The sequence below is a fragment of the Diuraphis noxia genome, unplaced genomic scaffold (genome assembly GCF_037042655.1).
Source record: "Diuraphis noxia isolate RWA-SAM2 unplaced genomic scaffold, SU_Dnox_SAM2 contig0001, whole genome shotgun sequence".
Classification (NCBI taxonomy): Eukaryota; Metazoa; Arthropoda; class Insecta; order Hemiptera; family Aphididae; genus Diuraphis; species Diuraphis noxia.
In genome coordinates, this window is record NW_028301711.1 from 832,144 (window position 1) to 858,641 (window position 26,498).

Consider the following 26,498-nt stretch of genomic DNA (forward strand, 5'->3'; position numbering starts at 1 on the left):
ATCTCTAGGTTATCAATTAAAACAGAATGCCTGAAAGTGATATTTTAGATATAAGTTCACGGTACGAGACGGATTCTAAAATAACGAAAATTGAATATCATTCATATACACCGTACACAACATCGTTTAATAATAATGATGAAATACGGATATCAGTACAGCAAACAGATGTTTATCCGTATCTACATGAGAGCTTTATTTATTTAGAAGGAATAATATCTGATCCTGATAAAGTGAAACTGTGTAATAATGGTTATTCATACCTCTTTGAACAAATTCGATTAGAAATAAATGGAATAGAAGTAGATAGCACACGTGTTCTTGGAATCACAAGCTCGCTGAAAGGATTCTTATCTTGTACACCAGATAACTATAATTGTTACGAAAATTCTGGCTGGAATTTTAAAAATGGATCACAAATAACAAACGATAAAGGTGAATTCAGTGCTTGCATTCCATTGAAATATTGGTTAGGTCTGTTTGAAGATTATAAAAAAATATTAGTAAATTCAAGATTGGAATTAATATTAACTCGAAGTCATACTGATTTAAATGCGTTAATCCTTAAAAGTGATGTAGTTGCTGCTTTAGGTAAAGTTGTATTAAATAAAATAGTCTGGAAGGTTCCGCATATTACTGTTGATGATGAAGAAAGGTTAAAGTTATTGAAACTTGTAGAAAAAGAAAAAAGTTTGTTTATTCCTTTTAGATCTTTCGAAACTTTTGAATATTCTGAACTCGGAACTACTAAAAAAGTAGTATGGAACTTGAAAACCGCTTCAAAATTAGAAAAACCACGATTTATTATAATTGGATTACAAAAAGGTCGTAAAAATACAATAACAAAAGATTGTAGTATATTCGACCATTGTAGTCTAACGAACGTTAAAGTATTTCTAAACTCGATTGCATATCCGTATGATAATTTGAATTTAGATTTTTCAAAAAATAATTTTACATTATTATATGATATGTATACATCATTTCAAGAATCGTACTATGAAAAAAGTATACGGAACCCTATATTGAGTCCATCTACTTTTCTATCAAACGCACCCATCATAGTTATTGATACTTCAAAACAGAATGATTCGGCAACAGCCTCAGCAGTGGATGTTCAATTGGAAATTGAAGCATCGGAATCCCTTACAGGTGTAACTGCTTATTGTTTATTAATTCATTATCGTATTGTAGAATATGTACCTTTTACTAGAGAAGTAAGAAAACTTGTGTAATTTTATTGAACAAAATAAAAAAGTTTATTAAATAATTTGTGTTCTTTACTTGAAATATAATTTTATAAAAATTAGCGATATTTGATTGAAAAAATTAAAAAAAAACGGAAAAAATAGTTGATACGGTAAATATTTTTGTGTAAGTGGCAAATAGGTGGACAATCTTGTGTAATCACCGTATTGTGTTACGCGGTAAATCAGTGTGCTCCAAGGGGGAATTTTCCGCTTGAAAAAAAAATTTTACCGTGGAAAAGCTGGCTGTGAACATACAAATATATACTACTTACAGTGTATGTAATTGCAATGTATTCGCATTCGGTATGCCTTCGCATGACTACGATCACTTTTACGTTATGATGATAATAGCATAATATATCTAATTGGAGTAATATATACACCAGAGAGGTTGTAAAATAAGTAGTACATGACTTTTATTCTTTATTAAACACACATCAGACATTACAATGTATTCGAATTGGGTATTTATGCTTGGTGTGCTTTCTGTTGTCTGTGATATGATTTCACACAAACACGGTACATAACAATTAAATATATGTGATGTGTAGATTATAAACTCTACTGTAATATACTGGATTTTATAGTGTACTCATTTGGTAAGCGACGTTAATGTTCCGCTGCTCTTATGTGTTGTTTATGTTTTAAAAAACAAATAAACATGTAAGTATTTAATGCACAACAATATATATTGTAATATGTAGTACATGACTTATATTTTTTAACAAAACACAATGTATTCGTATTGGATGACTATGATCACCTTTAAAATGCAATATTTAATAGTATTTGGAATACATAAATATATATTATATATGATTTGATGAAAACAATGGTGTCTGTAAGTATTCATATATTGTAAAATAAGTGCATTATGCAATAATTTATAGTGTTTTGAAAACAACGGTATATATGTATATACACGAGAGGTAAGAATATATGATTTATAGAATCCACATATTATGTATTCAATGGGTTAAGGTACGGTTTCCAAGCTGCGACTGGTCGTTGCGACTGGCCGCAACGACTCACGCAGTCCGACTGGTGCTATTTATAATTGCGAGCGTGGTTTCCAACACGCGATCGACGTATGCGTTTCAGAAATAGTCGTTGCGGCCGACAATTGAACTGGTCGGTGAAGCAGTATCAGCGTGAGTCGCACTGCGTGTCATTGTTTTTTCCCGCGTGTTTAAATAATTAAATTATGTTTGTTTATTGTACTGTGCTTAAATTTTAAAACCGTAAGCTTTATTATGTCGAAAACAGTATTTACAGCCACAGAAGATGAGAAATTAATTGAAGAAGTAGGAAAAAATCGTGTTCTGTATGATAGCTCTCTCGAAAAACACAGAGATGTTAATTTCAAAGATGCTATTTGGAACAGCATCTCTAGTATTGTTGGAAGAACAAGTATGTTATTCAATTATCTACTTAAGATTTTTTTTAAGTATTTATTTTGTTATATTTTGAAAACATTAAACAATATTTAGAGCTAAACACGTTTTTTGGGCTTTGTGCAAATTAAAATACAATATTTTTACTGTTGAATCAATGTACGATTCATTATAATAGGTAATTAAACATATATGTACAGTATACACATACAATTTTATTTTATTTGTATATTACAAAATTTTATATAGTTCAATAATTTAGAAAGGAAATGAAAAATAATATGCATGTTTTATAATTAATACGACTTGCTAGACATTTAAATACGGCTTTCGGCTTTACGCTTTTCGTTTCGACATTCATAACAGCACAAGACTGGACCGTATCGACTGTTAAACTGGAATTTCAAATTTGCCGCTTTCGAAACGATACCTCTACGCCTTACAGAAATCGTTATCACCTTCTACGACTTTTGATTATTGACCAGCGAGTACAGCAATGATTTTAATAATTCAAACGACTCTGTCTCCGCCATCGGTACCCACTTTTCACCGACCAAGGGGGTCTGGGGGTCTCCCCCAGCTAGCACGGAGGGCTAGTCTTATAATATAAAACGTGAATCCCTATATATATCGCTCTAAGCAACCCATGGAAGAATTACGTTTTTCTTCCATGGGTTTCTTAAGACCGGCCAATCGCGTTACTTCCTCGCGGCGGCGGCCGAGCTATCACGATTTTTCAGTTATCTTATCACTCATCAGTCACAGATATCGTGTTTTAGATTTTTCGAAACGTTTTACGCTTATTTTTTCGACTTTTTACTCGATTTTTCTGCTTTTACGCCCTTTTCCGTCGCCTTTTTTTACGTTTAATTCAAGTGCGTTTCTTTTAAAATCGGTTTTCACTCGAAAACGCGGCGGACTTTCGTTTTGATCGTTTTTTTTTTCGATCTTTTTCGTCTTTAAGACCGCCGACTGCTCTTTTTTCGCGTAGTATACTTATTTTCGAACCCGTAGACGTGCGGCACCTACCTATTGTACTGATAATAATAAATATTATACTGTTTTTGTTTGATTCAATAAATATTGTTTTAAATACGTTTAATTCTGTCTTTTGTCTGTTCGAAATCCTTATTTCAAGCTCATGTCGACGGTGTTTGAGTGTTCCTACTTTTTATAAATTATTACAAAAACGGCTACTCGGTTAGTAGCCAAATATTTAACACAGCACATAAAAGGTGCGACTACATGTGATATAATAATATGTAATATTTATTTACACTTTTGTTCGTCGACGGCTCAAAGAACGTAATCATATGATGCTACGGATAAGGTGTTTAATATTAATTGCTGTCGATAGGTGAGATAAGTGTAATGAGTAGTCTACGACGGTGGTTAATTATTTAATCGAGCACACAAATTGTACAACAACGTAATGTACTGTAGGTACACTACGGTTAATCGACAACGGTAGTATCGGTGTATATGTAATCTCTTTAGGGTTTTTATGTTTAAATTGATTAAATAACTACTCGGTTATACCATGAAAAGAATATTTTGGTGGTAATGTTAATAATTTAGTTCATTGACGGTGTTATAAAAGTGCATTATTAAATATCATTACTTATAGGCAATGTAGTTTTTATTCATTTGTGGTAATTAAATAGTTACTAAATTACACCAGTAGTAGAATATTTTTTGGTAATAATATGGACAGTTTTATTTATTAACGGCTGTATGAATGTCATTCATGGGACGGATAAAACATTAAATATTATTGTTGATAAATAATTTAGGTTCTATGAGTAGTCTATACATTTGTGATAATCAAATACCTACCCAAATTTACCAGAAAAAGCATATTTTGGTAATTATATTAACGCTTTGGTTCATTGCCGGCTCTATTATTGTCAGTGTGTTATTAAATATTACTGTTTATAGGTAAGTTAGCTACTGTGAAAAGCCTATTGTTTTTAAATATTTGATAGATTTAATTAACACTTTAGTTCATTGACGGTGTTAGTTATGAAAGTCTATATGTACTGAAATGGATACGGTATTAAATTATGCTATTGTTGGGCAAGGTAGATTCTATAAGTAGGTAATCTATATTGGTTAGGTTAGTTATTTAACCAAGCCCACAAATGTACACCAATGTAATATAATAGTATAGTCACAAAACAGTTCGTTGACAACATTAAATGTTATTTGTATTAAATAGTATAATACACAGGTACATGCATATAATGTTAAACTTCCTTAATTTGACAAATTGTGTAAAAATCGTTAGAATTAGAATAAATTAATAAGCAAATTTAGTTAAACCAACTTCAATAGTTTGATTTTAATAAAATTATTCAAACATAGACTATCAAAATAAATAAAAAATAATATATTGATATTACACTACATTTAGAAGTAACGACTAATTGTAAATTATTTAACATTTACCTAGAACTTAATTATTTAGCCGTGTATATGTATTTTTAAAATATACACAATGATTTTGTATATATTACAATATGTTTTGATTTTATTTTATACCTAACAAAAAAGAAATTGCTGTGTATTCACATGACTTCTTGATTAATTTTGTTAGTTACAATATGCAATAAAATAATGGTAGGTTAACTAAATGTTATGACTAAACAGTGAATAGAAACATAACTTAGTACAATATGAACAGAATCATAGATGGATATACTATACCGAAATAGTATAAACACATCGATTAAAAACAAACATACCTACTATATTATAAGGTTAACTGACACATAATTCACACGTTTAAACGTTTTTAGTATTAATCGCCGCTAAATAAAAACGGTTTAAATGCTAAAGTTTTTCCACAATCCAGTATCTCGGTAGGATGTCCCAGTAGGTTAGGCGTTAGGCACTAGATGTTAGGGTATAGGGTTCGATCCCGGCGGCGGAGAATAATAAATTTGATAAATTTCCATCCGATTGCGTAAGGAATTAAGACATACTGATGACAACAAAATAACGATTAATAAATGATTGATTTTTTTTTGAATTTTTTTTAATCTACCGATGTCCTAATGTTTTTTTCGTTTTTTTACATAATTTTCCAATGTTCTAATGATCATAATTTGTCACTCGAATTACTGTTGCATATTATACCTACGATAAATACTTAAATACTAGGTAGTCCGTGTTTTTAGTCTGTTATATAAGTTATATTTAATAACTACGCGTGATCTATTTATTGATATCAATGATATCGATAAAAGTGTTTTTGAAAATACTATGGTCTCTGGATATCGCTTAGTACCGTTAATCACTTCGCATCTTATATCTACGCGTACATCGTATTATTTATTAATTAATTAATAATAATAAAATTGTTAGTTGTAGGACTAGCTAAGTTATTGCGGTGGCTCATTTAAATAACATAGCCACCTGAGATCTTTTGCATTTTTTTCGAATTTTATTTAATTATTTTTTGTTATATTATTACTTAGTTCTTTTTTTAGTGAAGGTTGCTCCACCATCACTGAAAACCAATTAGAGCTATATGCCTAAATGTATTTGGATATCCCACAACGACGATAAATGATAATTGATGGGTACCTAACCATTTACGATCCGTCTTCCATAATAAACCGTTTTCAAGAAAAAAAAAACCATTTAATTAAGCTATGTGTGTGTATACTGTATAGTATACAAAATAGTATATAGTAGTATATAATATAAAATAAGCCATTGGTTACACTAAATAGATTCCAATTCCTTAAAACATACAATATGTTGTCTTCAGTATTATTCAATAACCTATAGGCTACACAACTTCCAGCAGTAATTTGTTCAAACTTATGATGACATATATAATTGTAATATAAGTAGGTTTGATTATATAGGTAAGTAGTAAGTGGGGCACTTGAGCACACTTTTCCTAAAAATATCAGGAAAAGATCACAAGATTGATTTTCATCAGAAAATCATCAGAAAATGTAAACTTTATCAGAAACGCTCGCTTTATCAGAAATAGAACACAAAATGAAATAAATCATAAAAAGATCAGTAAAATGTAATTAAACATAAAAAGATCAGTAAACTGTAATAAATCATAAAAAAGATCAGTAAACTGTAATTAAACATAAAAAGATCAGTAAACTGTAATAAATCATAAAAAGATCAGTAAACTGTAATTAAACATAAATGATCAGTAAACTGTAATTAATCAGAAAAAGATCAGTAAAATGTAATTAATCAGAAATAGAACACAAAATGAAATAAAACATAAAAAGATCAGTAAACTGTAATTAAACATAAAAAAGATCAGTAAATTGTAATTAAACATAAAAAGATCAGTAAACTGTAATTAATCATAAAAATATCAGTAAAATAAATTTATTCATAAAAAGATCACAAAATGAAATAAAATCCTCAAATGCAAAATCTTTCAAAAGAAATTGAATATCTTATTTAAAAAAAAAAAAATAAAAATTATAATAAACAATGGCAAACATAAATTCTATAAGAATATTAGAAAATATGAAAGTCTCTGAGCTTAAGTCAATAGCAAAAGAGAATAAACTTAAGGGATATAGTACCCTTAAAAAAATTGATCTTATATCAAAAATTAGGAAAGGTCGTACAATTCGTGATTTAAAAATCTCTGAGCTTAAGTCATTAGCAAGAGATTATGATATAAGATCAATTTACAAACTTAATAAAGAAAATTTAATAACAAACATCGTAAATAAAAGAAAGCAACAACCTTTTCGTAAATTTAAAGGAGATATTTTCAAGACTGATAATAGTTCATTAAACAATAATCCGTTTCAGAAGTTAGAAAAAACATTTTTCACTGAAGAAAATTATTTTAATAGTTCATTAGAAAAAACACCAGAGGTTTTTGAGTTGATAGAAGTAATTCAATTGAATAAACAAGTGCAGAAGAAATTTAAGATACATAATGCTGAATATAAAATTTCTTTTAGAGAAACTTTAATAAAAGATCTTAAACTAAGTAATACAAAATACAAAATTGATTATACACATAAAGCTCTAGAGGAGATGTTAAAACTTGTCCAAAAAAATTCAAATTACGAAAAAGGTGATCAAATAAATATTATAGTAATGAATCCAAATTTAAATAATACTATATCTACTGGAATGAAATCTGAAAATTTTTTATCAAACTTAAAACAATCAATTGGTAAAATATTAACTTCAGCTGAAACAATTGATATTACAGAAACTACTTTTCAAGTTCAATTAGTAAAAATACCAAGAGGTTCAAATCGAACTAAAATAATAAATTTATCAGAAAATATAAAAACGAAAAATAGTATTATTCAGATTAAGAACAATGATAATTTATGTTGTCCCAGAGCTATTGTTGTTGCAATATCTACTCAAACAAATAATATTTTAGGACATGAATTAGATTCCAATAAAATTAAGCAATTGAAGATGGGTAGAAAAATTCAAAAAGATTTAGCATTAGAATTATGTAATATGTTAACAGAATATAACGAAGAAGGTTTTACATTAAATGATATTAAGAATGTGGAAGTTGCACTAAATATACAAATAAATGTTATTTGTGCTGAAAATTTAAATACTTTAATTTATAAGGGCGATGATAAAAAAACTAAAATTTATTTGTATAAAAATGGTAATCATTTTGATGTTATTACATCAGCTAAAGGATTCTACGGATCGTCTTATTATTGTGAAAAGTGTGATAAACCATATAAAAATAAAGATAAACATAAATGTGTTAAAGAATACAATGTATGTAAATTATGTACAGATTTTGGTACGAGATTTGAACATTTATGTAGTACGAAAAATAGAATATATTGTGAAAAATGTAATAGATATTGTTTTAATCAAGAATGTTTAGATAATCATAATAATATATGTGAATATGTTTACAAATGTATTGAATGTAATAAAATAGAATTAAGAAATAAGGAACATTTATGTGGATATAGTGAATGTAAAAATTGTAAACAAGAAGTGAAAATAAATGAACACCAATGTTATATGCAACCTAGAATATCAAAAGGAGGTAAATGTATTGATCGTGATGATTGTTATAAATGTTATAAAGGTAGTAAAAAATATCAAGATTGTACTTACACAGAAAAATATATGTTTTTTGATTATGAAGCTCAACAAGAAACAGGAACTCATATCGCAAATAAAATAATTGCACATGATTTTGATGGAAATAAAATTATGTTTGATACAAACGAAGAATTTTGTAAGCATATAATATCCTCTAAATATAAGGGTTATACATTCATAGCTCATTACGCAAAAGGATACGATTCACAATTTATATTAAAATACTTGGTTGATAACACTCTAAAACCATTTACAATTTATAGTGGTACAAAACTAATGTTATTAGAAATTAAATATTTAAATATAAAAATAAAAGATAGTAGTAATTTTATTCAAGCTCCACTTAGTAGTTTTCCCAAAACTTTTGGTATTAAAGAGTTGAAAAAAGGTTACTTCCCACATTTCTTTAATACAGTGGAAAATAAAGATTATATAGGCGTATTACCTGATAAAGAATATTACGGATATAAGACAATGAAAACAGAGAATAAACAAGAATTTGAAAAATGGTATGATAGTAAAATTAAGGAAAATTATATATTTAATTTTAAAGAAGAATTAGAGTCTTACTGTAATTCAGATGTAGATATTTTACGAAGAAGTTGTTTAGAATTCAGAAAACAGTTTTTGGAAATAGCTAATATAGATCCTTTTCAATATACGACTATAGCAGGTGTTTGTATGTCTATTTATAAATCAAAATATTTGTTACAAGATACTATAGCTGTTTTTGATAAAGAAAAAAATGAAAAATATTCAAAACAATCGATAACGTGGTTAAAACATTTTAATAATAAAAATATCTTACATGCATTAAATGGCGGTGAAAAAAAAATAGCAGGAGCTAAAGTAGACGGATTTGATAATAAATCAAAAACAGTTTATCAATATCATGGATGTTTTTGGCACGGTTGTACTAAATGTTATAAAGATAGAGAAACTATAAATAATATAAATCATGCTACAATGGAAGATTTGTATGAAAAAACAATTGAAAGAAGTACATCAATAAAAAAAGCCGGTTATAATCTTGTTGAACAATGGGAATGTGATTGGATAAATAGTAATACATACAAAAAAATGGAAAAAGCTGATATAGCTGAACCTATTAATCCAAGAGACGCTTTCTTTGGAGGTAGAACAAATGCTACAAAATTAAGAGTAAAAAATACAAAAATGCGTTATATTGATGTGTGTAGTTTATATCCAACTGTGAATTATTATGATTATTATCCTGTTGGACATCCTGAAAAAATATTGAAACCAAAAGTATATGATAAAAATTGGTTTGGATTAATTAAATGTAAAATTTTACCTCCAAAAAATCTTTATCACCCTGTACTTCCAGTAAAAATAAAAATGGAAAAAAATGAAAAATTATTATTTCCATTATGTTATAAATGTTCTGTAGATCAAAATCAAAAATGTAATCATTCTCAAAATGAAAGGCAATTTATAGGAACATGGACAACAGACGAAGTTAATAAAGCTTTGGAAAAAGGTTACATTATAACAAAAATTTATGAAGTATGGAATTTTAAAGAAAAAACAACGGATTTATTTAAAGATTATATTGATACATTTATGAAAATAAAATTAGAAAGTTCAAAACATAATTATAGTTCTAATGATTAGTATATAAAAGCAATTTTCGATAAAATGGGTATTTTATTAGATAAAGATAAGTTAGGTGATAATCCTGGTAGACGAGCTGTAGCAAAACTGTGTTTAAATAGTTTATGGGGAAAATTTGGACAAAGACAAAATATGAAAAAAACTGAGTTTGTTACAGACCCACAGCGATTCTATAAGATATTATTAGACGATAGATTAGAAAATATAAATATAAAATTATTAAACGACAATATGATACAAATGTGTTATAATTATAAAGATTATTACGTTGAAAATTTTCATAATACAAATATTTTAATAGCTTTATTTACAACCTCTAGTGCGAGATTAAGATTATATGAAATGTTAGATAAATTAGGTAGAGCTGTAGTTTATTTTGATACAGATTCTATTTTCTATATTGATAACGGTTATAATAAAGTTACAACAGGAACAATGTTGGGAGAATGGACTGATGAATTAGGTGAAAATGTATATATAACAGATTGGGCATCGACGGGTCCTAAAAGTTATTATTATAAAACAAACAATAATAAATTTAAAACAGTTGTAAAGGGGTTTACTTTGAATTATCAAAATTTGTTAAAACTTAACGGTGAATCAATGATAAAATTAATTGAACAAAAAAATAAAGATAATAATATAGAACTAGAATATAATCAAATAACACGTGATACACTTACTAAAACTATAGTTAATAAAAAAGTTACAAAAAAATTCTCGTTTGGTTATGATAAAAGAATAATATTAACAGATTATGATACAATACCATACGGTTACAATTAAACGAAATTGTTTATGTTTTTATTTATGATTTTTGAAATCATAAATAAATGATTAATTTTTTTTTAATAGAATAATTTCGATTAGAAAGAACAAAATTATTATTTAAAAATTCTATAAAATTATGAATTTTTTTCTATATTTAACGCGTCCGGAAATTCCGGACGCGTTATTATTTAAAAATCCCATAAATTCTAATAAATTTTCAGTAATTAATATTTCTTTTTTATTATATAATGGAATCCACAATAGAATAATTTCGATCAGAAAGAACTAAAGATTTATTATTATATGAAAAGCTGCCCTTCAGATCTGCAGGGCAGCTTTTCTACAATTCAAACATTAAAATATTGATTTTTGCATCTCTTCGTTATAAAAACTCCCTTCAACCTCTTCATTGTTTAAATCTATAATTTTATAGGTTATAGGATTTGTGTTTAAAATTTCATTAACTATAAATATTTCTCTTGTCCAATTATTACTATATTTATTACCAAATGTTTTTTTATAAGCTTTTATTCTTACTCTATCACCCACACTAAATTTTATTTTTGATTTAGGTTTGTTTTTTGTAGAAAATAATTTGTGTAGAACAAGGTCTTCGTTAGATTTATTTACTTCACAAGGTTTCATACCAATAGATCTATGTATATCATCAAAATTATATTTATCTATTAAAGATTGTAAAATTTTAATCCATTTTTTAGATTTTTGAACTTCAAAATATATTCTCATTTTTCCGTTTAATGTTCTATTAAATCGTTCAATAATTGAAGATTTTTCTTCGTTTTGAGTATGATACATATGAATATTATATTTTTCCAAAGTTTGTTTAAAATGTTTATTTACAAACTCCAAGCCTTTATCAACATGTAGTAATTTTGGTGGTTGATGTTTTTGTGATTTAGCTTGTTTTATTATTTTTTCAAATGTTTTTGAAACACTAATACCATCTTTATTTTTGAGTGATAATGCCCATACAAATTTTGAAAGAGTATCTATAACAGTAATTATATAACAATAACCTTTATTTTCATTTGAATAATTTCTCATTATAACTAAATCAGCAGCCCATAGATCATCAATACCTTTAGTGATAATCCTTCTTTTAGGAAATCTTAATCTGACTGGTTTATGAAGTTCTTTAGCTAATAAAAATTTGTCTGTATTATTTGAAATATTGGTGACGGGTTGTTCAATTTCAGATGATGTTGTAAATTTACTTTTATTTGTTTTACAATCCAAACATTTTGTTGAAATTCTCCATCGACCATTAACTGTTTGCATTTTAATAGGATTTAAATTTTTTGTTCTTTTTTTACATTTAAGACAATGTATAGTTTGTAATAATTCATCGCTCATTTTATATTGCAAAAAATTTTTTTTTTGATTTTTCCAAAAATCTTTGGAAATAATTTTAGACTATCAGACTATGAGGGGGACTTAAAGAGAATTAAAATTAAAAATGTTTAAAGCAAAAATGAACTTTCTAACATAAATATTACCGGAGTTATACTTAAATCAAAAATATGAAGTGAGGGGTAAACTTTTAGTATGTAGTGTAGATAAGTATATAAATAATATCTGTGCTGTTCCGACTTGATAATATCAATTATTAAATGAATTATCAGACTTTAAAATATTTAATAATAATAATAATAATAACAAATATTTTCAATTGAAAAAAAAAATCTGAAAAAAAATGCAAAAAATCGGTAAAATCATTCCCAGCTTTACAGATACCCGTTATGAAAAAAGGAGGCCGGAACTCTTTTACAGATATCTGTAAAGCTATCGTGGGAGGGAGAAATTATCCAAGTGTTGTTGATCGTCAACTACAGTTTTTCAGTAGAACTAGATAGGTGGGCGCCTACACCTATCCAATTTACTGTAAACGTCTTCAAAGCATGATTAAATTAGCAGGAGAATATGCGGCGCCACACATTCCCCACTAATTACGATCTTACTAAGAACACGTTTAAAACAAACGCATTAACTGACCAGGCTACAACACTTGGACATGTATAAATGATATTTAAACACTATTTAAATAATTCGATAAATAAAAACCTCATAATATATATATATATATGATAAGATATTCAATACCGGATGTTAAAAAAAAAATAATCAGTCTAGCTACACAAACGATGATATATTATATATTATTATTATTATACGTAATTATTCATCTTATACTTATACAGTTATACGTAATTATTCAACGTAGTTATGTTGTTTTTTCATTACCTACTAATTTGATCATCGAATGTAAACATGAAAATAAACAATGTCTACGTGAAAATGGTAAATATGATAGTGATAGTGATTATAATGAATATAATATATTTAACCTGGTATTATCTCAAATCGAACTACGTAAAAAACAGTGTGAAGAATATGAACATGAAATCAAGAAACTTAAGAAACTTAAGAATATGCTTTATTTCCGCAATGTGACAATAAAGATAATAGAACAACGTGAACATGAACGTGAACGTGTACGTGAACGTGAACGTGAACGTGAACGTGAACGTGAAAATCAACAACGACAACGTAAAAACACTAAACGTCGACGTGAACATAATTAATTATATAAAAAGTCGACGTGCAGATCTGCACGGCAACTTTTCATATGAAAATCAACAACGACAACGTGAACATAATTAATTGATTTACATAGTTATGTTGTTATGCTTAAATGTATGTTTTAATGTTTCGATGTTTAAAAATTTTTATTTTTATTATAATAAATAATAGAAATGGAAAATTTTAAAGCATCTTTAAATAAATGCGGCAACACTCAATATGATTTTGTAAAATTAGATACATTAGAACAAGGAAAAAAATATGAGGTGACTTCTTTCGAATATTTTGATACAGAGCATGGTAAAACAATAACTGTTGTATTAGATAATAAAATTAGAGTATTTTTACCAAATAGATATTTAGATAATGATGAAATGACAGATGAAAATATATCGTTATATAAAAATTCGAAAACAAAATTTAATCTTATTTATAAAGGAATGAAAAAATTAAACAAAGGAAAATCAATGCATTTGATTGATTTTGAATAAATTAGAAAAAAAAATATATAAACTTTTATAAATGGTATTTATAAAAGTAAAAAAAAATGGTTATATTCATTTACCACAACCAGAATTCAATGATAATAATAAATTCAAAATAGGTCTCGAATCAATGTATTTAAAAAGTTTAAATTTGATTAATATTGAATCAGATTGTAAAATAGAAATTGAACATAGAGAAATATATATAAAAAAAGGTATATATAGCATTTCATATTTAAATAAATTAATTAAACCGGTATTCTTATCTTATAATAATAAAAAAATTCAAATTGAATCTCCTTGTTATTATAAATTAGATGAAAAATTTAAAAAAAATTTAGGATTTGAAAATACAGAATTTGATTTTTCATTAGTTGGTAATACTTTAATGTATTGTCCTACTTCCGAAGAAAAATATATAAATATAGATCAAAAATGTATAATTAGATTAGGTAGAAATGGTGAAATACCGAAGATTGAAATTCCAATAGGAATATACACAATAAATGAAATTGAAAATTTAATGAATTGTTATGATTTTCCTAAAATAAGTCTTGAATTAATTGATGATTTTTTAAATATTACAGCCTCAATCGGTCTAAGTTTTGATGAATATTTATCAAATTGTTTAGGTTTTGATTATATGGGATATTTAATCCCTATAAATAGGGTATGGCCTGATTCATGGAAACTAGGTCCTGATATTGAATATACAATAACAGGATCAAACAAACCAATTTTTTATACACAATGTTTTTTAAAAAATATAAACGGTGTTATATTTAGCCAAACAAAAAAATCTGATAAAATATATAAAACTAAAATTGAAGGTAACTATTCAATTGATCAATTGAATAGTATATTACCTTCAAATATCAAATTACTAAATGATAATAATTTTATTAAATTAACTTCAAAAAATACTTGTTTGATAGACGAAAATTTAAAATTAAGTTTAGGGATTGATAATAATTTTTTATATAAACATGTAGGAGATTCTGAAAAATTAGATAGTAATATAAATAAACAATTGTTAGAAGTACATTGCAACATAATTGAAAAGTCTGTTTCATTTATTGATGAAAAAGTTATCGAAGAGGAACTTTTGTTTGTTTTTTATTATGATTCAAATAATCCTTTTATAAGATGTAATTCAATAATGTACAGACAAGTAAATGTAAGAACAATTCAAAAGATAGAAATATGTATTCTTGATCAAAATGGTGATATTGTTAATTTTGGTGATGATTTTATTGTTTATCTTGATCTAATTGAAGAAAAACAAAATAAATATTAAAATTATTTTTCAATAGAAATATTTCTATTGAAAACACAAAAATTTATTCCAGAAAGAGGTGGAGTACTATTATTGTTGTCAGAAAGACATGAAAATAATTCTCTTAAAAGAAGTGTAAATCTATTATCTAATTTAATTAGTAAAAGATTCTTCAATTGTTCCTTTTTCAATATCAAATAAAAATTCATCATTTCTGATGAAAAATACATAACAAATTGTACTTTTAGGTAAATCTTCATTGAAATCCACATGTAAAATAATATTTTGTTTAGTTGCAGAAATATTTGTTGGTTGTCTAGTCATGTTTACAAGATATATTGTTCTAAATGTTTTAAAATCGTTTGGATCATTATACATCAAAGGAAGTTCTTGATGAGTTTTATGAAAAGTTTTTTTATAATCCATTAAACTATCATAAGCTTCACAATATTTTTCATTCTTAAAATCTAAATCTTGAGTTTCTTCAGGATAACGTCTTCCATTTATTTCAAACCTAAAATTTTTCACATTACAATGATCAAATTCACAAGGATCATGTTCTTGAGTATTTAACTTGTTTGTTTGAAATACCACACCCGCAAACAAAGGACTATTAAGACTTCGATATTGAGTTGTTAAATCGAGTTTTATGGTTTTTCCTGATATATTTCTTTCTTCAATACATTGCCATGATTTAAAATTAAAAATATATTTTTTTTCTTGAGAAATTGTTTTTAAATCATTTAACAATAAAACTTTATACATAGGATTGAATTCTAAAATTGGAATTTTAATTGTAAATTCATCAATAATAATTTTTCCATCTTCTGTACCTGTAACAACTTTTTTTATTAACGCATCATCATCTGTATTTCTCGTAAAACTTATTTCCATATCACCTTGGAAAACAGGATATATTTGGTCTTTAAACCATCCTAATCCGAATTGTGATAACTTACCCATTACATTAAAACGACCTCCACCTTTATATTTACTTGAAAATCCTGAGTTTATAATTGGTCCGTTTGGATCCACAGAAAAATCTAACACACCTTTAATTGTACTAGCAACTCCTGGATTTTCGATTTCATCCAAGACTTTACCATGTTTTTTAACTTCAATTCTAGTAAATAAAAATGCAGGAAAATTATCAATTAGTTGTATTTTTGAATCTTTAGGATAATCTTTTCCATCTTTTTGCAAATATCTACCATAAATATAAAACTTTGCATCTTTAATGCTCAGAAAATCATCCATATTATCTATTCTAAAAATTGTAGTTTTATTAGGTGTATTAAGTTGTGAATTATTCAAAGGTAAAAAAGTTTTATATTGAGATCTTTCAATATATTGATCGTATTTTTTAAAAATATTATACATTATTATTTATAATAGCAAATATATATATTTTTTTTTATATAAATGGATAAATTAATGGTAAAAAAATATATTGAAGATGATAGTAAAGAAAAATCTTTATTTGAAATACCTTCACGAGTTTTAGTGGTAGGAGCATCTGGCTGTGGTAAAACAACTTTGTTGTATAATATGATTATAAGTTATTGGATTCCATATAAAAATCTATATATTTTTACAAAAAATATTGATCAGCCAGTTTATAAAAAATTAAAAAAAATATTTGATGAAATATCTTCTATAAACATTCATTTTTCTGATGGTGATATAATATCTGTTGATGATTGTGAACCTAATAGTGTAGTGGTTATTGATGATTTTCTTTTAGAAGATCAAAAGTTGATAATGGAATATTTTATAAGATCGAGATCAAAGAATATTAGTGTTATTTATTTAACACAAAGTTATACTTCAGTAGATATAAAAACAATAAGAAATAATTTAACTGTTTTAATTGTTTTTAATCAATCAAATTATTATATTAAAAAAATATGGTCCGATTTTATTAGTAAAATTATACCATTAGACAAATTTAAAGACATTTTTAGAACTTATTGTAAAACATATGATAAAAAAAATAAAATAAAAACATATGGTTTCATAACAATAGACATAATAAAAAATGTTATCTATGACAATAAAGGTAATGATATTTTAAGTATTGATGAACGATAAAAATTTTTTTTTATTTAATAAATGGATATCAAACAAATTCAAAATGAATTAAAAAATAAAATTAAAAAAAATATAACATTTGAAGACCAAAACAATTCCAAGGTCGGAAATAACTTAAAAAACGAAACAGAAAAAATGAAACAATTAATTCATCTTAGACAAAATTTACAAAAAACTTTTAAAAAATCAGATTTAGAACAATCCGAAAAAAATTTAAATTTTATAAAAAAAGATGAAGATGAAGATGAAGGTGACAACAATAACGCGTCCCCTATTCTCGGGCACGTTGAATATACACCAAAAAATAATTAATCTTAAAAAAAATTTACAAAATAACTATAGAAAAACAGTTTTAAACGATAAATATACATCAGAAGAAAAAGTAAAACATTATGAACCAATATTAAAAGCCTTATCAAATGTTGAATCATCTGTTAATGATGTTAAAGAGGTTGCTATTAAAACCGATAATGATATTCAAAAGATGATAATACCTACTCCTTATAAACCTCGTAATCCAGAATTATTACGATTAACAGAAGATCAAGATAATATGAAAACACCTAAAAGTTCTCCACTAATAACAACAAATAAATCTCCTATGCCTAAAAATATAATAATATTAGGTGAAAATGCGCAAAAATATTTACCAACTTTACCAAATGAAGCTAAAGGTGTTAATCCATTTGGAATATATTATATAAGTAAAACTGATGAATTCATGATCGGAAAATACCCTATAATATTTGACTTTGATGATATAATTTTAAATGGAAAAAAACATATACTAACCCCAGGTATGTGGAGATTATTAACTCATACAGATGTTACAAAATCAGAATTTTATACAAAAGAAGATTTTGAAAATTATGAAAAAATATTAATTGAAACAGATTCAATATACCAAAATAATGATATTAACACAGGAAAACCTAAATCAAGTGGAAGTGCTAAATATAATGAAATGATTAAACCTATTTGGGAAAAAATTAAACTAACATCAACAAAAACTAAAGAAAGTAAACCAAAAACATCAAAAAAAGATAAATCACCAACACTGAAAGAATCACAAAGTTTACCCAAAGGAGAAGGTTTAATAAAATATACAAATAATCCTATTGAATTTATTTATATCGATAATATAATAAAAATAATTGACAGACTATATTTTATATTAGCAGAAGAAATAGCGGGAAATTATGGTTTTCATAATGAAAAACTTGGTATTGTTCATTTGTTTAAACGAAACATGGAAACACTGATTGATACTCCCAAAAAAGGTGTTGAATATTTACTACAATCTTTGTTAAATTTACCAAAAGAAACAACAAATAAGTTAGAATATAATATTAAACAATTAATTGACAGACTACATGTTATATCATCTGCAGAAAGATCGGGAAAAAACACTTATCATGATGAAAAACTTGAAATTCTTAATTTTTGTATTAAAAAAATAGAAAAGATAATTGATATTCCCGTTAAAGGTGTAGAATACTTAATGTCGTATATTTCACATTTACCAAAGGATATTATAAAAGGTTCAGGGTTTTTTAATGATTTTTTAAATTGTTCAAAATTACCTCCGATACATTGGCCTGGATATAATTATCTAGGACCATTTACAAATTTAGATAAAAATATTCCCCCGATTAACAAGTTAGACGAATATGCAAGAGAACATGATTATTTTTATAAAGATCATAAAGATACTAAAACAAGACATATCGCTGATAAAAATTTACAACAAAAAGCAATGGAAAGATTTTATGCTTCTGATAGTTCTTTGAATGAAAAAATTGCTGCTTTGACAACTGCAAATGTAATGAAAACAAAAAGATATTTAGGAATGAATTTAATATTTGAATAAAATTTAATATTTTGTATAATAAAATGCATTTTAAATTAACTGAAAACCATAAAAAAAAATTGGCTGAAGCTCATAAAAAAAATTCTAATGCAACAATTCATATTGCTAGTGATAAAATATATAAAGGAGAAAATAAATATTATTTAGATCAAAATCAAATAGATAAATTAAAAAATGCCAAGAAAAAAAATTCTGGAGTAAGGTTGGAGATTACACCGAAGCAAATTAAAGGTGGATTTTTACCATTAATTTTACCTTTTCTAGAAGCTGCAGCAGTAGCTACTCCAGCTTTAATTGCATTGTATGATAGTTATAAAGATACTAAACATAAGAAAAAAATAGAAGAGGAAATAATTCGTCACAATAAAGAAATGGAAAAAAATAAAGGTTCTGGATTGAAGACAAATAAAAAAAAAAAATCGAAAAAATGATTAATTTCGATATATCAACATTTAGAAAAAACATTAAAAATTATCCAGGTTGTTATACAACTTTTTGGAGTAAAGTTAAAAATATAAATATCGAACCGTTAAGTAATTTTGATATAATAAAATTTGGAAATAATATAAAAAATTTTAGAGGTTGTTTCATGATAAATGAATTACCTGAAAAACCTTGGTTAAATGAATGTGGGATATTTAATTTAAATAATTCTACTCAAAATGGTTCTCATTGGGTTGCATGGAAAAAAATAAAAAATTATAAAATATATTTTGATTCATTTTCGAGTACTCCTCCTCCTGAAATTTTAAATTATTTAGGTGATGATAATCTGTGGTATAACAATGACAAGTTTCAAAACTATGATGATCCACCTATATGTGGACATTTGTGTTTAGAATTTATTGAAAATTATAAAAAATTTATTTAAATATTTTTAATAGAAATATTTCTATTAAAAATGACGATTATTTAGTTATATTCTAAGCATTTTGGTTTTAGTGTGTGTACCTCCCATGCCAAGGACACATATTTTAATATTTCCTAAATCTTGAACAACACAAATATCATGAAGATATTTGTAAAAAAAAGTACCTGTTGTAATTAATAAATCATTAGCAATCTTACAAATTTCTAACCATGTTGGTGATTCTAGTATTTTAGAAGCATAAGGCTTTCCATTTCCAGAAATATTGTTTCCATGATCGACAATTACAATATTTCCTTTAATAGGAATTGTATTTAGATTATATTTAATTAATCCACTATCCTCATAGTATTCGTGATTACAAAAGTTCACATAGATTTCATCATTTAATATAGAGTTTCTTATTTCATTTTGCATTTCATTTTCTTGTAGCTTATTAAATTTGTCTACACAGTTTCTCATTTCTTCTCGAAGTTTATTTAAATGTTTTATAGAATTTATGTTTGCCATTGTTTATTATAATTTTTATTTTTTTTTTTTTAAATAAGATATTCAATTTCTTTTGAAAGATTTTGCATTTGAGGATTTTATTTCATTTTGTGATCTTTTTATGAATAAAGTTATTTTACTGATCTTTTTATGTTTAATTACAGTGTCCTGATCTTTTTATGTTTAATTACAGTGTACTGATCTTTTTTATGTTTAATCACAGTTTACTGATCTTTTTATGTTTAATTACATTTTACTGATCTTTTTTTGATTTATTACAGTTTACTGATCTTTTTCTGATTAATTACAGTTTACTGATCATTTATGTTTAATTACAGTTTACTGATCTTTTTATGATTTATTACAGTTTACTGATCTTTTTTATGTTTAATCACAGTTTACTGATCTTTTTATGTTTAATTACATTTTACTGATCTTTTTTTGATTTATTACAGTTTACTGATCTTTTTATGATTTATTTCATTTTGTGTTCTATTTCTGATAAAGCGAGCGTTTCTGATAAAGTTTACATTTTCTGATGATTTTCTGATGAAAATCAATCTTGTGATCTTTTCCTGATATTTTTAGGAAAAGTGTGCTCAAGTGCCCCACTTACTACTTAGGTATATAAAAAAAATTTACTATATAGGAACACCTTGAAGAAAAACACATATATAAAAGGAATATCTTTTATATTACTCATTTCATCAATGCAAATGTAACAGAAACACAATAAAATAAATCATCATTGTATTAATACTTATTACTAATTTGTGACTAAACCATACTCGGTTAATCATAAGAATTTCTACACGGCATGCACACCATTTTATTTGTGATATTCATTAATTTCTTAATCACTTAATACTTTATTATTATTCATCGTGAATTTCTATTGCGAATTGCGTGTTATTTATAAAATTGACTGTCTATATGATCAAATGCTATTGGTTTATCAGATTAAATACGTTTATATGCGTTTTGTTATTCATATATTTTTCGTGAACAAAATAGATATATATCTACTACCAAAGTAGCGCAGTTTTATTTATTGCCGTGGAACAGAGGGTCTGCAATCCACCGCAGGTGGATTGCCTACCTGATAAGCTGCTGCACATATGTTAATCGATATTCACTAGGGGAGATTAACTTGCTAGACACCAAAACATGGATTTCAAATTGAAGATTTTTTACATACGAAAAAGCATCGGACATGCGACGAGAGGCCGTATAATTCAATGGCTGGTATATAATATATATATATATGTGTGTGTGTGTATGGTTTACGTTACTTCTCTGTGTATGATAAAATTTGCTTAGGGTTTATCATGGCGAATACAATCATGTGTGCTCTAAAATGTTTATAATAATATATTATGCGTGTACAGAATAGGTTTATACTACCAAAGTAGCCGAATTTCATGTATTGCCGCGGAACAGAGGGTCTGCAATCCACCGCAGGTGGATTGCCTACCTGACAAGCTGCTGCACATATGTTAATCGATATTCACTTGAGGAGATTAACTTGCTAGACACTGAAACATTGATTTCAAATTGACGATTTTTTACATACGAAAAAGCATCGGACATGCGACGGGAGGCCGTATTATTCAATGGCCGATTTGCATAGGCCATAGGTGATGTGAGAATATATCTAGACACTCAAACTCGAAATTCAAACATTCCCGCCTTCGTAACGAGTTCGCCAAGCATTATCAGAAATCCTTATCACCTCCTCAAATTTTTGTTTTTAAACAGGAACAATTTTTATATGTAAAACTACGACGACATTGTCGTCACTAGCCTCCACCGCCCACTTCAGCGAGTCTCACCTATCCCCCGAGTTTCAGGACAGCGAGTTTCCGACAGCAGCTAGTTATAAGAATAAAATATGAATTAAAATTTTTAATTCCTGTTGCTTTATCTAAAGACACTATTGAGTATTTTGCTAGTATTTCTAAAACTTTTTTTGTCTATTTTAGCTGATGATTGTAAAAAACGATGGCGAAACATTCGTGACACATATATGAGAAATAAAAAAAAACTGGGAACAGGATCACCATTTACATCAAAAAAAAAAATGGGTATTGGCTGACAGTTTGGTATTTTTGAATAGTGTTGAATATGAAAGAAAGTAAGCAAACCAATTAACTATGTAAAATTATTAACCTTTTTTCTAGTGCTTTTTTAGTTTTGTTAAAAAATATTAAAAATACATACACACAATTTTTTTAAATTATATTGAAGTTAAAAATTTATAAAATCTCTTCAACTTTCATAGCTTAGGATTTAAAATTATATTATATCATTGAATTTAAATTTAACACAATCCATTACAGCTACTCCCTTGAAACCTATTATACATTTAAACAGCAGTGTGACACCCACTAACCACTTGCCCACCTTTTTTATATCTGTATTTATAAAATAACATCATACCTACATAATAATATTAGTAATACAATTTTGAAGTTTTAAAGCATGTAAGTATATATGTGTGTCAACCTTATATGGGCCCTGGGGCCTCCACAATCCTAAATTTGGCCCTGAATATGATCGATCATAAAATTGTGGTAGCATATTGATAGCTCGGTGCACACTTGTTGTAAGTCACAAAATTTAAATTGTGCAGGAGAGCTATTTTAAATTTAACATAAGTAATATTTACACAATTAGTTTTTCAAACTGAAATTAACTTAAAAATACATTTAGTTTCCATTTGATATATTACTTTAATTTATATAACATTTATTAATTTATTTTAGTGACATTTTTAAAAACTTATACGGACTTATAATTTTGTGACAAAATAAATTTGGATATATATGGACTTAAAACAATTATTTTTGTAAACAAATTATAATAATATTTTCTTTTCACAAAACCTTAAAAGGCATAAACAAGGTAACAATTGTTTGACAAAATCTATTCAATGTAGGTACCTATTAAAATTAAACAAAAAAAAAACAAATTTTTGTATACTTGACACATTTTACTCGTATTATAATTTTATATAGGTAATTTATTCATTGGAAATAATTGAATGGAATTTATTCCAAACCTTGAATATAAAAATGAGTTTCTTGAATTCTTGACCATAGCTAAAACTTATTGCTCCTAAATTTTTAATAATGGGTACTTGAAATAGTGTACTATTTTAGTATTTTAATTAAAAAGAAAATAGAATTTTCAATTTATTTTTGTTTGTTATACACTTATACAACACCCCTAGGTACCAAGTAAATTATTTGTTTTAATTATTCTATTAGATATTACTTAATTTCTTATGATAAAACCATATTAAAAAATAAATTTTATTATTTTATTAATTTAAAATCATAAAAACATCAAGAACTTATTTTTATGGAATGACCAATCAATAAACTCAGCTGATTAGTACAATAACATTTCTTGATGCTATAATTTTTTATGTCACAATATTATATTAATATATTACAAGCTAAGACGTCTTAAGAGTAATATTACTCTTTATTTTATCATGACGTAAGGATAATTAAAAACAAAATCATATCACTGAACTTATTTGTAATCAAACACAAATCATTATAAGTGCACTTCTTTATAGAAAGTTAATGGTCAAATAAAATAAGTCTTACAACTCAAATATGATAACTGCACTCATATAGTAATACTGGACTTAATGTTTTTTTAATTTTTTTTTAGTACTGTGACAAACGTTTGTGATGACAATGTTACCTATTCGGCTGATGACAATAGTATTGATGATACAGTTGAAGAATTTCAAGAACAACAAGACACTACACTACCACAAACTACTAAACGCATAAAATCAAAGCATGATAAATTAAATTTCATTAAAAGATCAAATGACCGAACAGCTATTATCAATAGTATTCAATCTCAAAATGAGTATCTTTTGGCCAGAGAAAATTCTGTTGATGATGTGGATATATTTTTTTAAAGTATAGCAATGACTGTAAAAAATCTTCCTCCCAAAGGTGTTATTGAAGCAAAAATTGCAGCTTTAACTTTAGTGTCAAATCTCCAAGAAAAATATTCGGTAGGAGAACATACAACATCAAGCTCGATAAAAATTTCAAAACCTACTCAGCCTCACTCTGTTTATAGTAATAACTCGTCTCTATCAAATTCACCAATACCATATTTTAGCTCATCATCAAATTCTTCAGTTATACAAATTGAGGAAAAACAATTTGCTCAACATACTCAATCTACTCCTATTCTCAAACATTTTCAATCACAGCCTGATTATTATGATGATACTTCCCATTCAAATTCTCCATCGTCCAATTTTTCAATGTCTCAACTTTTAGAAAAAAATAACATCCAACAATCTGCTTCTTCTTCTGGAGATTTTCTATCACCCAAACAGCCAAGTCCTGATTTTATGTATAACAGATCTCAATCAAGCTTTCCGTCTAACTCTCCTATACCACAGATTGAAAAAAAGCATTTGAATCAAAACCCTATTCATGGTTCTACGATGGAATATCAAATACCTTTTCAGTCACAACATTCAGTCCAAGATGATCCATCTCAATCAAGTTCAACAGGACGTTCACCAATAAACCAATATTATAATATACAATAAGGAATTCATTTTTATTAAGTGTTAATTGTTAAATTTGATAAAATAAATAATTATATCATGATAATACTGAAAAATAACACTACATAATTATATTTATAGGTAAGACATATTTAAATTTTGTACTGATTAGTTTTAATAATTATTTAATTTAATATACCTGCTAATACTGCTTCTATAAAATAAAATACATTTATACTATTAAATAAGTTCTTTATATGTATTTAAAAACTTTTATTTTAATATTCATCTATTTTCTTGCCACGACACTGCTCCTTCATTGTTGAAAAACTCCTTGAACTGATCCCTCACCATAAAGCCTTCTGAATTTGCATAACCACCTGCTCTGGCTATAGGCAATATGTTGTTGACTGGTGCCGGTTCTCTTGAATCATATTCCTGAAATACTCGTCCACTTTCTTCCATGAATGCATCTCTAAGCATATTATGCAAGCAGCAAATTACAACAATAAGGTCATCGCATGTTGAAGGCTCAATGTGTATAGGTTGATATAATACTCGGAAAACTTGGCTGAGTAATCCAAAGGCATTTTCTGTTACCCTCCTTGCCCGACTTAATCTGTAATTAAATACAGCTTTTGACTTGTCGGATCTTGCAGACTGTCGTGTGTACGGTTTCATTATGTTTGTATGAAGTCTGAAAGCTTCATCCCCAACAATAACATGGGGTAATATTTTGGCTGATCCAGGTAATTGTGTATCTTCTGGAAAACCAAACGTGCCATTTAGAATATTTTTACCAATTGTTGACTTCAAAAATATTCCGCTGTCACCCTCTCTCCCGAACGAACCGACGTCAATGGCAATGAACTTGTAGTTGGCGTCAACTAAAGCAAGAAGTACAATAGAAAAATACTCCTTATAATTATAAAATAGGGATCCTGTATTGTTAGGGCATTTTATTCTGACATGTTTTCCATCAATCGCCAAAATACAGTTGGGAAAATTCCATTTTGTCCAAAATTCGTTTGCTTTGATTTTAAAATTCACTGTGGATGGATCGGGAAGAAAAATTGGCGTTAAATGTTTTTTTAAAGCTGATAGTGTAATTTTGATG

At 26.6% G+C, this 26,498-nt stretch overlaps 1 protein-coding gene and 1 long non-coding RNA gene across 2 annotated transcripts; both read left to right on the forward strand.

Annotated features, from left to right (window-relative positions):
- Positions 1-26: 26 nt before the first annotated feature.
- On the forward strand, positions 27-2,377 carry LOC149059141 (uncharacterized). The gene is made up of 3 exons (XM_089222896.1): positions 27-591; positions 991-1,152; positions 2,232-2,377. The coding sequence occupies exons 1-3, from the start codon at positions 27-29 to the stop codon at positions 2,375-2,377; spliced, it is 873 nt and encodes a 290-aa protein (XP_089079022.1).
- Positions 2,232-24,753, forward strand: LOC149059142 (uncharacterized). The gene is made up of 3 exons (XR_016189366.1): positions 2,232-2,660; positions 22,812-22,963; positions 24,514-24,753. It is a non-coding gene; the product is annotated as an uncharacterized LOC149059142 (long non-coding RNA).
- Positions 24,754-26,498: the final 1,745 nt, after the last annotated feature.

Coding starts and splice junctions, on each gene's coding strand:
- LOC149059141 (XM_089222896.1), top strand. CDS start 27: ATGCCTGAAAGTGATATTTTAGATATAAGTTCACGGTACGAGACGGAT. Junction 592..990: donor TGATGTAGTTGCTGCTTTAG/GTAAAGTTGTAT, acceptor CATCATTTCAAG/AATCGTACTATGAAAAAAGT. Junction 1,153..2,231: donor AGCATCGGAATCCCTTACAG/GTGTAACTGCTT, acceptor CAATGGGTTAAG/GTACGGTTTCCAAGCTGCGA.